This window comes from Bactrocera tryoni, unplaced genomic scaffold (genome assembly GCF_016617805.1).
Source record: "Bactrocera tryoni isolate S06 unplaced genomic scaffold, CSIRO_BtryS06_freeze2 scaffold_25, whole genome shotgun sequence".
NCBI lineage: Eukaryota > Metazoa > Arthropoda > Insecta > Diptera > Tephritidae > Bactrocera > Bactrocera tryoni.
In genome coordinates this window covers 30278485-30296469 of record NW_024395977.1, presented here as the reverse complement: position 1 = coordinate 30296469, position 17985 = coordinate 30278485, and the positions used below count along the sequence as shown (strand labels likewise).

The following is a 17985-nucleotide window of genomic DNA, read 5'->3' as shown; positions in this document are numbered from 1 at the left end:
TTGTTTGTGTGTGTAGCAATTATTCGAACATGTCCCGAAAAGATTCGGTTTGCTTGATGCTTGAGTATCCGAATTTTTTTATTTTTTATTATTATTTTACATTGTACCTAGTATATAAAAATAAAATACTAACAACTATTCTAGTCTAATTAATTAGGAGAGATACTTAAAAGCTAAATAATAAGAAATACATTTGCTGCAACTGTTGTCTTACTAGGTCGGAAGGCTTCTTGCATTTCAACCGGATTTCTCGTCTAGCAGTTTCGATGAGTCTGGAGGCTTCCTCATTAACGTGCTGTCTTAGCCTCAGTATGTGAGACTTTGCTATTTAGGAGATTTCATTTACCACTGAATTCACGCCTAGATCACGGTGCAAGTCAGCAGATCTAATGTAATAAGGAGCATTAACTAAAGTCCTTAGTACCTTACTTTGAAAGCGCTGAATGCTGGCGATACAGCTTTGACTTGAGCAACCCCATAGTTGGGCTCCGTAGGCCCAAACTGGCTTTAGAACTTGATTATATATTAACAGTTTGTTTTTAATTGTTAGTGTGGATTTCCTGCCAATTAGGTGGTAAAGTTTGCCAAATTTCATATCAAGCTCGCTCCTTTTTTTTGACATGCTCTTTCCAGCGTAGCTTAGCATCTAAGGTGATACCTAGGTACTTAGCACTGTTATGATGTGGTATAGGAATGTTATACTATATATATATTTTTCAAGGTAAATTCGACATTAATTGATTTGGTGTCGTTTAATTTTATGCGCCACTTAGATTACCACTTAGTAATTGCGTTGACTGCTGTCTGATCAGATGGGAGGTCACTGGTAAAAAGCAAATAAAGCATTGGCCCAACACGCTTCTCTGGGGAACACCCGCTTCTATCGGTTGCAAGTTTGAATATGCATCCTCTTATTTAATGCGGAAGTATCTATCTTTTAAGTATGAAGCAATTACTTCACAAAATTGTTTGGGTAGCATGTATTTCAATTTGAGCAGTAGACCCGTATGTCAAACTTTGTCAAAAACTTGAGACACGTCCAAAGAGGCCGCCGTACAAACGTTCTTTTTATCGATTGTATTTTCAACGAAATTAACGATTCGGTGTACCTGGTCAATTGTTGAATGGTGGTCACGGAATTTATGTGTTGGTATTAGGTGTTTATGAGCGATTATTGATTTTAGCCTATTTATGAGTACATTCTCAAAGATTTTAGATAAAGCTGGCATTGGTCTATATGATGTAACACCGTGTACTGGCTTACCCGGCTTAGGTATCATTATGACTTCAGATACTTTCCAAAGCGATGGCACGTATCTTAGGCATAAAGCACTGTTTATAATGTTTACAAGTTTTTTTATACAATTCTTTGGTAAATTGCATAATATTTCTCCAGTTATTAAATCGTACTCAGGTGCTTTTTTGAGTATTGTGTTCCCGATAAGATTTATAATTTTTTTAATAGTAACAGGTGAAATGCTGATGTGTGGATCCACCCAACTATTTTCACAGTTTATCTCATACCCATCGTTAGGCGTAAATGTGTTTCTCAAATGATTTGCAAATACGTCAGCTTTCTGTTCATTCGATTCGGCCCATGCAGTTTCGTTTAGTTTTAATGGTTATTTGTTTATTAATATCGGGTGATTTTTTAAGAGCTTGATAACTTTTTTAAAAAAAAAAACGCATAAAATTTGCAAAATCTCATCGGTTCTTTATTTGAAACGTTAGATTGGTTCATGACATTTACTTTTTGAAGATAATTTCATTTAAATGTTGACCGCGGCTGCGTCTTAGGTGGTCCATTCGGAAAGTCCAATTTTGGGCAACTTTTTCGAGCATTTCGCCGGAATAGCCCGAATTTCTTCGGAAATGTTGTCTTCCAAAGCTGGAATAGTTGCTGGCTTATTTCTGTAGACTTTAGACTTGACGTAGCCCCACAAAAATAGTCTAAAGGCGTTAAATCGCATGATCTTGGTGGCCAACCGCCCATGCATCCCGAAAAAATGCACTGTTTGGTGTGGTTTGTACGCTGGTGAATCATTGGACCGTATTTTTCAAAGATGCTGTTGGACGCAACGTTACGGTGAATGGCGATCGCTATCGTTCGATGCTAACAAACTTTTTTGTTGCCAAAAATGGAAGAACTGAACTTGGTTGACATGTGGTTTCAACAAGATGGCGCTACATGCCACACAGCTCGCGATTCTATGGCCATTTTGAGGGAAAACTTCGGAGAACAATTCATCTCAAGAAATGGACCCGTAAGTTGGCCACCAAGATCATGCGATTTAACGCCTTTAGACTATTTTTTGTGGGGCTACGCCAAGTCTAAAGTCTACAGAAATAAGCCAGCAACTATTCCAGCTTTGGAAGACAACATTTCCGAAGAAATTCGGGCTATTCCGGCCGAAATGCTCGAAAAAGTTGCCCAAAATTGGACTTTCCGAATGGACCACCTAAGACGCAGCCGCGGTCAACATTTAAATGAAATTATCTTCAAAAAGTAAATGTCATGAACCAATCTAACGTTTCAAATAAAGAACCGATGAGATTTTGCAAATTTTATGCGTTTTTTTTTTAAAAAAGTTATCAAGCTCTTAAAAAATCACCCGATATTTCTTGCAGCTTTCCAGAGTGAATAGTCGGTGGATTTATCAACTGTGAGTTTAGCCAGATAAGTTTTGATTTTGGGATAACGGACTACTATTTTGAATTGCATTTGTATGACCATGTTTAGCCATTTGCGCAAATGAAACTTTAGAAACGGAAAGAAGGGATTTTACTTCTCCGTATGTAACAGGTTTGTTCGTCGGATCATTGACATTCTCCTCAACTGAATTACCATTCTTTTTATCTCTAAGACACAACCACGGTAGCTTGCAGGATGAGAATCGCCGCAGTTACAACATTTAGCAGGTTCTTTTTCAGCTTTTCTGCTTTCAATAGTAGGATGTTTGCCTCCACATTTCACACACCTCGATGGCTTACCACAGAAGTTTTTGTATATCCAAAAACTTGACAGTTTTTGCACTGTGGAATTAATTTAGATGCTTTAATAGGCTCAACTTTGACAACGGTACTAAGAATTGTTTTGATCTGGTGAATTTTCTTAATGTCTTGGGTAGCATCAAATACTGCATATCTAGCGGTTCTTTAGTCTTCCATTTAAGCTTATTAATTGCATTTATGACATTAAAACTTGGAAATTTTAGATAATTTAAAATGAATTGTGTATCGCACGAGTGGTGTAAATTTTTTATCATTACTTTTATTGGCCTATTATGTTTACTCTCGTAGCTAAACCAAGGTATATTTTCATTAGATAAATATTTTGTTATTGTGCGATAATTATTTGCATCGAAGACATTAAGTTTGTAGGCGCCGTTGCTCAAAAGCTTTATTAAAGAGTTGTTATTTATTAGATCTGTAATAATAGGTTGTCAAAAAAGTCTTGCGGTATTTTCGCTAGTTGGCGCTGAAAGGGCGTAGTTCTAGCTTTATTCTTCGCATCAGGTCATGCTATACCTTTTTGGAAAGCTCATTTCACGCGCTAACACGTGTTTGATTGATTGTCGTTTCTTTTAAGTCTTTCGTGAGTTATTGCGTCGCAAACATGGAGCAAAATAAAGAGGAAATACGGCATATTTTACAGTAGATAAGATAAAAGCAAAAATGCATCTCAAGCCGCCAATAAAATTTGTGCAGTTTATGGACCCGATACAGTTTCCATTTCCACCTCACAACTATGGTTTCAACGTTTTCGTTCTGGTGTAGAGGTGGTCGAAGATGCGCCACGCTCCTTAAGGCCTGTCGTCGAAAATTGCGATAAAATCGCTGAATTGGTCGAAAGAGACCGGCATAGTAGCAGCCGTAGCATCGGTCAAGAGATGGGCATGAGTCATCAAAAATTCATTTCAATTTCAATAAAAAAAAAAAAAATTCAATAAAAGTACCGCAAGACTTTTTTGACAACCCATTATTACAATGTAATATATTAAAATCCTTTACGTCGTTTATTATAATAGGTGGGCGGTGGGTTTTAGTATCATTGTTGGCCGCCTGCTCTTTATTTTTATTTTTCGAAGGGCTAATAATTGTTGGAGAAGTATCAGCTTTACGTTTTTTTAAGAGCGCTTCGTTTTGAGTATCCACTCAGTTTCTTTAGCTAGCTCATCTTCATCGGTTTCGTATATTTTATCTACATTCATACTAGAAGGTTTTGCTTCAATACTCTCATGCTTGCTTTTACTAGATTTTAGTTCTTCGTTTTCTCTTTTTAATTCTATGTTATCTTTATGCAACTGATAGCACATCGCTTCCAAAGTTCTAAGCCTCTCATTTATAAGTGAGTTAGTTTTTTCTAATTCTCTTATTTTATTTACTCTAAATGAGCTGAGACTGTTTTTCGGCGTCACCTTATGAAGAGGTTCAGCCATTTTTATTTTGTACTGATTTCTCTACTGGGTATTAGAAACCTGTCGTTTTGTCGATAATGCAGTTTGAGTAAGAATTTTTTTGTTTGTTTTTTGTTTTGTGGGCACACAGACAAGTCGTACCACATCTGGCAGCACTGTTTGTCAGTTATTGTATTATTTCATTCTCTTTATATTCTTCTTGGAAATTTACAGTTACAACTGAATTCTAAGCTTTTAGTTTTAAGAAGCGTCACTTCTTGTATAGACGCCAACAAGTGAAGAAGTCTTTTGAGTTATCTTAATAAATAATCTGTAATTATATAATAAATGTGGTGCATAAGTCGCCACATAATTGGTGACCCCTACAATTGAACAGCACACCATAATTGGTACAATTACAGTGTAACAACACTACATCACCTAGCCGCCCAGTTGCGCCTACGAGGCCGCGCAACTGTAACTGGCGCAAACGACCAACGCAATACGCCACCTGTACGTCTACGGCCTCGGCAGCGGACAAGATATCCAATGGGCGTCCAGCACCGATCTTACGGGCCTCTTCCCAGCCATCATCGAAGCGCCAGCTATCACCCAGGCGCCAGCCGCCGGCGATGGTGCCACGACCTACTACACTAACGCCAGCGATTTGTATCAGCCGAATTTGGCTGGTTCAGCGCAACAACATGGCCACAACCATCAACAACAGCAAAATCCGCACGTACAAATGCAACTGCAATCGCGGGTGCAACAGCAACAGCGCAGTAACAGCAACAACGGACGCCACAACTGCAGTTGCCATTTCAACATCACCTATATTAAGCTTAAATCACTATCTTTTCAACAGGACCTGTCGCTGAAGCAGCGCACATAATTCCTCCATATCCTGATGTACGAACTACCCAACTTCTAACCTCATCATCAACCAATATCACAACCTCCGACCACATATCAATTGTCGCAGGCAATACCAGCCGTCATCATGCAACACGCACAACCACAAATGACGCTACAAACACTGCAGCACATGTCAACGGTACATATGATCGACATCATTTAGAGTCCACAATGTATCGCTTCATCTGCAGTGAATACGGCTCAACGCACTTTGCATCAGTCGCCGCCTCCACGCTACATGCAACACTATCAAGTGCACAACGCCACAATCAGCCCCCGCCCAGGTTGCCAACCGGCCGCCACGTTACGCCTCGGCACCCTACATTTCGCACTACCAACAATGGTAACCCATCGCCAACTATTCATTTACGACCGCACATCGAGTACGAATTTCCTCGTCGACAATGGCACGGGATTTCGGCAACTCGGCTTTCTCGTAAACTTAAAATAGGAACTTCTTTTCGACTGCAAGCTTCAAACGGTAGCAAAGTCGGAACCTACGGAGTTAAGGCGATCAACTCAGTCTCGCACGTTTAGACTCCTATGCAACCGTCATAGCCCTAACCGAGAACTGCACAAATATCCAATCGGTCGCTTGTAGACCCTAACCCAGTCTCGCACGTGTAGGCTCCTATGCAACCGTCATAGCCCTAACCGAGAACTGCACAACAACTACTTAACCATACAAATTGGCTAGTGACAATAGTACGCCGCACAGCCGTACTCTCACCGAGCAAATAAATTCGCAACAACTACTTAACCATACCAATTGGCCAGTGACAACAGTACGCCGCACAGCCGTACTCTCACCAAGCAAATGAATTCGCTACATACATCAACCAGCCTAACTGCACCAAGCACCCGGACTAGGATCTATCGGGTGATTTTTTTGAGGTTAGGATTTTCATGCATTAGTATTTGACAGATCACGTGGGATTTCAGACATGGTGTCAAAGAGAAAGATGCTCAGTATGCTTTGACATTTCATCATGAATAGACTTACTAACGAGCAACGCTTGCAAATCATTGAATTTTATTACCAAAATCAGTGTTCGGTTCGAAATGTGTTTCGCGCTTTACGTCCGATTTATGGTCTACTATGAATCGACCAAGTGAGCAAACAATTAATGCGATTGTGACCAAGTTTCGCACTCAGTTCACTTTATTGGACATTAAAACCAACCACACGAATGCGTACAGTGCGTACAGAAGAGAATATTGCGTCTGTTTCTGAGAGTGTGGCTGAAGACCGTGAAATGTCGATTCGTCGCCGTTCGCAGCAATTGGGTTTGTGTTATTCGACCACATGGAAGATTTTACGCAAAGATCTTGGTGTAAAACCGTATAAAATACAGCTCGTGCAAGAACTGAAGCCGAACGATCTGTCACAACGTCGAATTTTCAGTGAATGGGCCCTAGAAAAGTTGGCAGAAAATCCGCTTTTTTATCGACAAATTTTGTTCAGCGATGAGGCTCATTTCTGGTTGAATGGCTACGTAAATAAGCAAACTTGCCGCATTTGGGGTGAAGAGCAACCAGAAGCCGTTCAAGAACTGCCCATGCATCCCGAAAAATGCACTGTTTGGTGTGGTTTGTACGCTGGTGGAATCATTGGACCGTATTTTTTCAAAGATGCTGTTGGACACCAACGTTACGGTGAATGGCGATCGCTATCGTTCGATGCTAACAAACTTTGTTGCCAAAAATGGAAGAACTGAACTTGGTTGACATGTGGTTTCAACAAGATGGCGCTACATGCCACACAGCTCGCGATTCTATGGCCATTTTGAGGGAAAACTTCGGAGAACAATTCATCTCAAGAAATGGACCCGTAAGTTGGCCACCAAGATCATGCGATTTAACGCCTTTAGACTATTTTTTGTGGGGCTACGTCGAGTCTAAAGTCTACAGAAATAAGCCAGCAACTATTCCAGCTTTGGAAGACAACATTTCCGAAGAAATTCGGGCTATTCCGGCCGAAATGCTCGAAAAAGTTGCCCAAAATTGGACTTTCCGAATGGACCACCTAAAGACGCAGCCGCGGTCAACATTTAAATGAAATTATCTTCAAAAAGTAAATGTCATGAACCAATCTAACGTTTCAAATAAAGAACCGATGAGATTTTGCAAATTTTATGCGTTTTTTTTTAAAAAAAAGTTATCAAGCTCTTAAAAAATCACCCGATAGTAAAGGAACTCAACCTTAAATAAGTCCAGCAGGACTTTATTTGAGGGGGAGTACTGTGGGCACACAGACAAGTCGTATCACATCTGGCAGCACTGTTTGTCAGTTATTCTATTATTTCATTCTCTTTATATTCTTCTTGGAAATTTACAGTTACAACTGAATTCTAAGCTTTTAGTTTTAAGAAGCGTCACTTCTTGTATAGACACCAACAAGTGAAGAAGTCTTTTGAGTTATCTTAATAAATAATCTGTAATTATATAATAAATGTGGTGCATAAGTCGCCACAGTTTTTATTTGACCAGTATGGCAGCGCTGATTTCAATTGGAAATTGTTAGAAGAGAACAGCTGATTTAATATACGTAGAAAGAACGAGTAAAGAAACAGCTGATGTGCACTTTTTTCCCGCGAAAATTAATTATTTGAGTGTTTATATGATTTGTTATTGTTTAAAAAAAAAACTTCGATTAAATATGTGTTTTGTTTTGAATGATTTTTACCAATTGCTACCGCTAATCCAAGGAAATCGATGTGAAACGTGTTGACAACATCAATGCCTCCCACGGCGCACACACCCACGAATTACCACAGATTGGATTATTTCCAAATTGTCGCAATTGCGGAGCACACTTGGATGTTGACCGCACAACTGGTAATTGAATCCGAAATGAAAAATTAAGGTTTATTCGTTGGATAAAAGTTTTCCCTGGTAACGCCGAGAGGGTTGTTAAAAATTCCAATTTTAAATTTTTTTAGATAACTTTGAAGAAAAAAAGTCGTTCCTAGGCAAAAAATAGGCTTTTTAATTACTGCAAAAAAAAAAAAAATAACAAATTTGGAAATAATTTGGTGATACCTCGTAAATTGTGTAAAGTCATAGTGTTCAAATTGTCAAGAGCATTGGTGCAATAGTTTCAAAGTTCTAAAAGCACCGACTTGAGAAGCGTGAGTTGTGGGGAAAACGCTTTAAAGTTGTGAAGTTGTTAGAGTTTATCGACTTGAAAGTTGACACAATATTCTTAAAATTTTATAAACTTTAGGCACAACTGGCACAAGTAATCAACACCTTTTGTATTTAGTACTTTACGAATCGAGTATCAATTGACTTATTGACGAAAATATTGAAATTTTTTGTAATGTACAGAGGTTCGCAGAAATTTCAAGTATTTTCAATTTTACAAACTAAAATAGAAAAAATGAACGAGATATGAAAACTTAATTTTTCATTGCAAAATAGGAGTTTAAACGAAAATTTAATTTTAGCATTTCCAGCTACTTTTGAATTTTCGCGCTTGCGTAAATCGGTTTCGAGGCTGAATTTAAATTAACAACTTTGAGCTGCAGCTCCATCATGTTCAATTCTCTAGAGAGAAAAAAATGTTTTCATTAAATTTTGAATTATAGGTTTGGGATTAAAAATTTAAAATTTATCCCACAATCAGACTCGAATAAACTTGGGATTAAAATTTGGTTCAATCCGGTATTTTGGATGAAGAAATTTTCAGATTTTGAGGGTAAAAAATTAAAAAAAAAAAATTATTATAAATTAATTCATTTATTTATTATATTTGAGTTTCATTACTGTATTATGTTTCGTGCCGGAGATAATTGTAAAATTCTATCATATAAAATCATATTTGCATTAAAATCAAAAACAATAACTCAAATAAGATATACTCCTAAACTAAAGCGGGTAATTGTAATATATTTTATAGGTATTAGAAAGCCGGAGTGAGATCTGGACTGATTGCATTAATTTTTGGCATTACTTAAATTTACTTGAGAACATGTTTCTAAGCAATTTTATGAAAATAGCTAAAATACTGAGTCAGTTAGAATAAAAAAAATTAATATGTACTAAATGGGAGCTGAGTAATTCATTCCCATTTCACACATTTGCGGCATTAAACAATATATAGTATATCCAGTATTATCGTCCACTTAATTTTCATAAGATATTTTACCTATTGACCGATAGACATGGTATAAAGTCAATCGGTAGTTTGAAATTCTTATAGGGCTAGGCGTAGTATTGACCCGATTTTATCCATATGAGATATCATTACGAGAAAAAAATGTTTCATTAACATATTGACTAATATTTTATAAGGTACACAGGCAAACGTTTGTTTGAAAATCATTGTATTTGGTATACAGGAGCCAGGGGAATATTTTTAGTAAGAAGCATACTGTGCCATTAGAAAGATACTCCTGAATTGCATTATATACGTACTTTAAGAAAATGCATTAAAAAATATCGAGTTTTACAACCCACACAAGTGTATATAACCATTTAAGACAACAAAGATATATTGGCCGATATATGCGGCATAAAGCCAACCGGAAATTGAAAATTTATATAAGGTATAGGGGGTTAGGGAAAGTACTGCTTGATTCAACTAATTAATGCTGTCATCACAAAAATATTTTCTCCGAATTTCCATACTAATCTCACAAATTGACCCATATTATCTGATTCGATTCCGACTTTATACAAAACTGAATTTCTTATGTTGCAACGGCGACTAATATTGCGCAACTACATGTATTTTTTTATTTTCGCAATTTGTTTTAAATTAGTGCTTTTTACCATTTTATAGTTTTATTTTCCGCTTTAAGTGATCTGTAATAAAAATTAAAAAATTGGTCCCTTGTACAACAATTAAGTAGCGATAATGAAATTAATAAAAGGAACCTCTAAAACTAGCTATAAATTAGCTAATTACTTTTTGGGCAAGGAGAAATTAGACAAACGGAGCATTTTGTTCCGAAACTGTGAGGCGGATACTATGGCAAGAAAAACATGGTAAATTAGGTAGCTCGAGATTAAAGATTTTGATTTCTTGAATACGGTAATTTTTGGCGACAAGTCAATGCTCAATATTTTTGCGCAGATTATGTTTCACGGTAACCCAATAAGTGGATAGAAGTATATAAAACGATATACTCATCCACAATTCCGTCAACCTTCAGATCTGGATGACCAATTGTGTACATTTACTGAAACCGGTTATTGGAAAAAAGTATTTGTTAACACCGCATAAGTTACTAACAACTGAAAAACTCATTTTTCGTAGATAGGTGGTCGAATCAAAGCCGAGTACATTACACGCCGTATTAAAGGCTAATTGATGCCACACTAAATATAACTTAATTACTTGCTTTCAGATATTTAAGAAGAATATAGATCTTTTCATAAAGTAAGTTGTGACATAAAGATGGTTTTTATTAAGGTTTTTATACATCATTACGTAAGTGTATCTTGCATACACTTTTTAGTTTACAATATGCAGCATTTCAAATTGCACCTGTGAGTGGCTGTAAGTAAGTTTTATCACAGTTGCAAAACCAATAAGCATAATTAAAATCTTTACCCAAAATAAAAAACAATAATAATTTATATTAATTTAATTCAAATTGAATTCTATATTTTTTACAGCAGTGGTGAAGTGATTCAATCACAATTGTAGATAATTAAAAATATGTAATATTTAAAGTTTTTGATTAATCTTTTAATTGAAATATTTAGTGAATATTGAAGCATACCTTAAGGTCATTTCGCATCTGGTTTGTTGGAAAACCAAATGGTAAGCAATTTTTTTTAGATGCATTTACATTTTTCTTTTCACTTAATCGTATAATGTTTTCACTGCGTTGTATTCTTCTCGATTCCACCCTCCCGCGATTTATTTCTATGTCATAATATATTTGTAATTCTTTTAAAATATTAAATAATTTCTCAAAGTCGTTTTCCGGGAAACGTAAAAAATTGCACTTTATACTGTATTCTTTACAAATGAAACAATTAAACAAACGCTGCATTTTAAATTCTAGCTGTTGCATGAGGTATTTAACCGCAACTTTTGTAATTGAAAACACATTGTATACCGTTTGTAATCTTGTTTCGGTGGCACATTTATATATCTGTGTTGACCACTTTTGTAAAAATTCAAAATACTTATTAAAACACCAGTTATCAAGTAAAAAATGTTCATCACGTAAAATTTTTTGCTGTATATCAGCATAGTTTTCAAATGTTGTTCGAATGATATATAGAGCATTATTAATATATTCCATTCCCTCGTCAAGTATTTCGAAAAATACAACATTAAAAAACTCCATTTCAGCAAAATAATTTGTTAACTGCAACTTAACATGCGGTGCCAGCATTTGCTGACCGGTGGGTACTCTGCGGAGTTTCATTAAAAAAGTAACACTTTCATTTTTACTGATTTGCAAAAACATTTCCGATTTAAATGAGAATTCTTGTAAGTCGCGGGATGCTGTTCTGTAGAAATCCATGTGATCATTTAATTTCTGCCATTTCTGCTGCGACCGCTCAAAGCTTAACTTATTATCGAGTGTTTTTAATATTATTGAAGTTGTTAAGTTTTTTTGTAAATTTTCTAAAAAGTTGCGTAGCGTATTCTGCAACTTAATTTTGACAATTTCAGCATCTTGTCCAGATTTGTAAAATATATTCGAGATCTTTGTATCAAGGTTTTTATTATTATTTTCTGCTAAATATTCGCCTTTCTGCATTGTATAATAATTCGAGTTTTTGCATCTAGTTATTTGTGAAATTGCAATAATATAGGTGAATATTAAAATAAAGAAACTCTTCATTTTTAAAATATATCTCTTGTGTAAGCTAAGAAAATTTTAACGCAGCTGGTTTACGATATGCACCAAACATAATCTATAATATAAGTATATATGTATATAGTATGCTTATATTTAGTCCTCTATAATTAGAAACCATTTGTTATGAGTTGTGTATTCTTACGAGAAAGTTGTAGGTACTACATATGTTGAAATGCATATATATTAAATATACATCTCTATGTACAAATATGCATTTTCAGCTCACTTTTTTTTTATTAAAGATGTATACACCGGCGAAACACAGATATTTTAAATCGTTATTTTTATATATTTCGTGTTGAAAAATCTAAGTATAATCTGAGTTTAATTTTCTTAATGCTTCCACAACACTAAGAAATTTTCTGGTAACGCTGCGGTGCATATATGTACATATTTTCCAAGATAAAACCGACGAACAATTAAAACAGTGGATTTCGGATTGATAAAATATTTACTTTTTTCTTATTGAATTTTTGGCACGTTCATTAGTCTCGTTACTTGTTTATTCATCAATATTTTTTATTTTCATATTTAGCTTTTTAAACTTCCCAAGCCAAAATAAAATTGTGGTCATTAAGTGCGAACTGTTTGCATTTAACGTCTACTTTTGACCTTTTGCTTTGTATCGAAGGTGATTCAGTTTTTGTTCTTGTTATAATTTGTATAGCTTATGGTATGTACTATGAATGTAAACATATTTATGTCACATGCTGGCCTTAAGATGGATGCCGGAACTTGTGTCTTTAATTTGTATTTGTGACAGCTCTACTCTGGGATGTAGTAGAGTAGGTGCAATTGAAATTAATAGTAATAATAATTAAGGTTTTGTATTTAGCGTAATACTAGGACTTAAAAATTTCTATATCCAATATGGCGTCATAAGCAGCTTGTGCAGATGTGTCCAAACAGGTTCAGAGTTGCATTGAATTGGTGAAAGGAAGGATCTAGTGTAGTATATTATTAAACTGTTATCATCACAACTTAGAAAAGATAAGTATAGCGTCTCTTTGTTTGCTTAGTAGCAATCCGTGTTGAGCGTGTAACTTCTGAAAGTTAGATTTTTATCATCATTAATCGTTTAGTTCTGTCATTCTGTGTTATTTTTAGCAAATATGTCAGAATTTTAAGTAAATAAGACTTTTTATTTACTTTTTTTCAATGGCCTTTTTTTGACAGATCACGTGAGAATCGTGTCAAGTTGTAATGTTTTTTTTTGTTCGATTCGGGGCCGTTCGCAGCAACTCGCACTGACGTATGGACGACTTCGCGTATTTGGGATGAAGAGCAACCAGAATAGATTCAAGAGCTACAATTTCATCCAGAAAAAACAACGGTTTGGTATGGTTTGTGGGCTGGTGAAATCATCGCGCCATATGTCTTCAAAAATAATGTCGGTGAGAACGTAATCGTATATGGCGACTGTTATCGCGCCATAATAACCGACTATTTGATGCCTGAAATTGAAGCTCGCGATCTCGGTGACATTTGGCTGGATAATTTCACGTTTTGGGCTCGTCGATTGGGCATTAAATTGAAAGTTGTTGTTTTTTTTTAAGGAGAGAACTTCGAAATGAATAACTCTATACTTTCGTTAAAAATTTTTCTTATGTTGATTTCTTATTCGTCCACACTTTTTATCTATTTATATATTTTATGTCCGAGTGCTTAGTAGGATGTACCTAAAAGCGGGTTCGCATGTACATACTTATAGATTGAAAGCTCTGGAGAATGAATATCAATTTCCTTTGTACGTAAGTATGCACGATTTGTGTGAGCGTATGGTCATAAACATATAATATCGTGATATATATATAGAGGTTGGGGTTCTATTACAAGTCATCAGCGGCCATGAGAAAGTGGTCACAAATTAAAACCTGACGATAAAAAAGCCAATTAAAAGTTATTATGAGACTCGGAGGGAATTACTGGCTTTGGTAAAGTGCATCAAAAATTTGCATAAGTACTCTTATGGCCAAGAATTTTACAAATAATACGAAAATGTCATTTGAGCCGAATATCCAGATGAAGGTTTACAAAATTCCTAATAAAGACGCTGAAACACATTGGGTAACGAGATATGGTGTTCCAGTAGAATAGAAATTTGACTCCGTTGGACTACCAATTCAATTGAACTTTAGGCGAACATTTAAAGAAATGGTAGACAACTATCAAAAATATAGGGAAAAATATTTCTTTGTTCCTGATGTCTTTTTTGACAGCGCAGTTTTCATTTCTATGAAAATTTCGAAGAGGCAACATATCCCATTTGCACATATGCAGACGGCATTCATCATTTCGGTAATATGAAAATTAGAAGAGCGAGTATTAAGACGGTTGTGTTATATTATAAAAATAAAGTTCATTTTCAAAATAACATTTTTTCAAAAAATTAATATTTAATTTAATATTGTTAATTTACAGAAAAATTATGCAATTTGGCTTGGGAATAAGCGAAATCTTAAATTTAATAAACTTATACTAGCAAAAATCAAAATATCATTGCTCATTTTAAATTTATTATTTTAATTGGTATATAAAATTTAAGCCACAATTATTATATAGTAGTCCAGAAATATGAATTCTTATTTTTCCCAGAAATACATTTGTAAACAAAAGGATCTTTATCCTGTTTTTTCCGCATAAAAGATTTAAGGAGTTCAAGAGCTCAAAACGTGCGCTACATCAGCTACCCACCCGACGGCATTTCGCAATGTGATAAAATAAATTTTTCAAGAGCTCAAAGCTGCGCTACATCAGCTCGAACCTACCTACCCTACGCCCACATACAGATTTGGCAATGGCAATATCAATAGATTTGACAGTTAGTAAGACATAGATTTTATCCTGTCGAGATGCCCCGTTAGAAACCAGATAGTTCATCTTAAACGGTTTGCACCACTTGGTACCGCAAAGATGTCTAATAGAAACGATCACATTTAGGTAGAGGCAGTAGGGACACGAATACCAGAACAAATCAAAATCGACGATAATTTCCCAAAATCAACCAGACAGCGGAATACACATACACAATTCTAATTAGAGTGTCGCTGAATATAATGTAAATTGTATTGTGTTTTGATAGATGTTTGCAAATTTGAATTTCTAAGATGTGAATACTTATATGGTATGCATGTAATTTGTTCTCCAGGATTCTTTATTTTTTGGATAACCAGTTTTTTCGTAATTTCAAAGTTAGTTTTTTTTAGAAATATTTTAATATTTAATAACATATTCAATGTCTGTATATGATTGTGCTTTTATATTTTCGCAATAAAGGAAATTTTTTGAATGTAATGTACCATATACGAGTATTTATAGTAATCTTAATTTGCGCACATATCATATGTTTTTTCGTTTTAAACAAGAAAAAACGTTAACTTCGGTTGCACCGAAGCTAAATACCCTTCACAGGTGCATTTCTTCGGAGATTACATTGTTGCTTTAGGAAATAATATATACCAAATTTCGTGAATATATCTTGTCAAATGTGAAAGTTGTCCATATAAGAACTTGATTCCGCTCGTTCAATTTGTATGGCAGCTATATGCTATAGTCAACCGATCTGAACATTTTCTTCGGAGATTACATTGTTGCTTTAGAAAATAATATATACCAAATTTCGTGAATATATCTTGTCAAATGTGTAAGTTTTCCATACAAGCATTTGATTCCGATCGTTCAGTTTGTATGGCAGCTATATGTTATAGTGGTCCGATATCGGCCGTTCCGACAAATGAGCAGCTTCTTGAAGAGAAAATGACGTTTGCAAAATTTCAAAACGATATCTTAAAAACTGAGGGACTAGTTCGTATATATACAGACAGACAGACGGACGGTCAGCTCGACATACTGATCATTTATATATATACTTTATAGGGTCTCCGACGATTCCTTCTGGGTGTTACAAACTTCGTGACAAACTTAGTATACCCTGTTCAGGGTATAATAATTTTTTTGGGTAGTGTGTGTTTGAAACAATGAAGCTAAAAATAAATAAGCATTAATAACGGGGTTTTCGGGACGATAAAAAAGTATACCGGCAGGGACAGCAAACGACGCCATATTTTTTCCTGCTCTATTGTCATTTCTCTTCAGTAAAGTTTGCCATTTCATAATGGAAAGATATTACCAAAACTGTTTACGGAAATTAGGAGTCAGCTCTTTAAGAGCGTTACGTCCAATTTATGGTCATCATAATCGTTGTGTCATATCAACAATTGAGCGTCTAGTGGCCCACATAGTGCAAATGTTCCCGTGCCAGTGAGACAAAGAAGTGCCCGTAGTGTCAAGAATATTGCTGCCGCTAGCGCATCATTTGAGGAGGCCCCAATCAGTTTCTCGCATGTCGTTCTCAAGCATTGGACATCTCTGTGACGCTGTTGTGGCCAATTTTGCGAAAAGATCTTGGCCTACATTCCTAAAAGATCAAATTGACGCAACAACTGAAGCCGCTTGACCACTAGAATCGTCGTATGTTCGTGAATTGGGCTGAGCAACAACTTAAAACTGAAACGAATTTTCATAGAAATCAATCCACACGTACTCTATGAGTCACCATTGCATCACGAAAAAATTACGGTTTGGTGCGGTTAATGGCCCGGCGGCGTCATTGGGTCGTACTTCCGTGATGATCAAGACCATACTGCGTATGGGAATCGCTACCGCTCAATAATAATCGAATATTTTGGGCCCGAATTGGATGATATGGACTTGGAATGTCACAATCGATTTATTGAAAACCAAGTTTGGTGAACGTGTTAACTCACGAAATAGCCCAGTCAATTGGACCCCTCGGTTGTGCGATTTGACGCCGTTAGACTATTTCCTGTGGGTCTATGGTCTATGCCAATAAAGCAGCAACGATTGATGACAAAATTGGGTCAGCGTCTGGCCTTTTGAAGGCATGCCCGTGGTGGCCATGCAAAAGAAATCGAGTTCCATACATAATGGCATCGAATCTACTTTCACAGGAATTAATAATTTAATTAATATCTTACCCCTTTTTCTTTTATTAAAAAAAACTTTTGTAGCGCTCTTATTGAAAAGCCCGTTATATCTATCTATATCTACAAAGAGGAAAGATCTTGACGGATTTCAAAAACTTTTCTCTTTGGAAAACTACACTCTCCCCGGTAAACCTAAATTATATTATATTTTCAGAAAAGTTAGGGACTTTTTTTGAAACGCGTGTTGAGTGCGCTGCACATACCATTGATTATAAAACAAAATAATGTACTACAACATTTTTATCATTCTAAGGAAGTTCAGGTTTTCTGTGAAGTATCTCAAAACCCCAAATCCATGAGCAAAGAAAAATCCATAAACATGCATCTTTTCATTAAATGACTGTCCTTTTCTTAGCCAAACACGTCTTAAGAGGTTGAAAAATACAAAAGTTGATTCATCAAAATTCTCTTAGACTGAGCAATGGTTTTTTCCTCAAAAAGGAGAACAATAGCTCTTTCATCACTTTAAGACATCATGCGATTCCTTCCTCTTTCTGCCTTGTCATGTACTTACGTTTCTAGTTTTTCCATAATGGTAAGCATTCTCTTCACAAATATTTTATTTCCATTTGGGACTTTTTGAATGCTTCGGTAGAAATGCTGCTTCGAGATGTGTGAACTTAATCTAAGCTTTTTTGCAGGGCCGGGAATAGTTCGTTAATGAATGAGCAAATCCAAAGAGAAAACCTGGCTTATTGTTTTTTTGACATCAAAGGCATCGTCCACTATGAATTTGTTCCTCCTGGACGAGACAATCGCAAGACATCACAGCCGATTAAAAGCTGCACCTCGACCCCGACTCACACCGCCTTTCTTGTGAACAGTTACCTAACCGAG

At 35.8% G+C, this 17985-nt stretch overlaps 2 protein-coding genes across 4 annotated transcripts in view; one reads left to right on the top strand and one right to left on the bottom strand.

Annotated features, from left to right (window-relative positions):
* The window catches only part of LOC120780499 (calcium/calmodulin-dependent protein kinase kinase 2), a 284681-nt gene that overhangs the window by 58734 nt on the left and 207962 nt on the right, over positions 1 to 17985 (top strand). The window lies entirely within an intron of this gene.
* Positions 11003 to 12164, bottom strand: LOC120780501. Its single transcript, XM_040112776.1, has one exon. The coding sequence runs from the start codon at positions 12122 to 12124 to the stop codon at positions 11024 to 11026; it is 1101 nt and encodes a 366-aa protein (XP_039968710.1). The 5' UTR covers positions 12125 to 12164; the 3' UTR covers positions 11003 to 11023.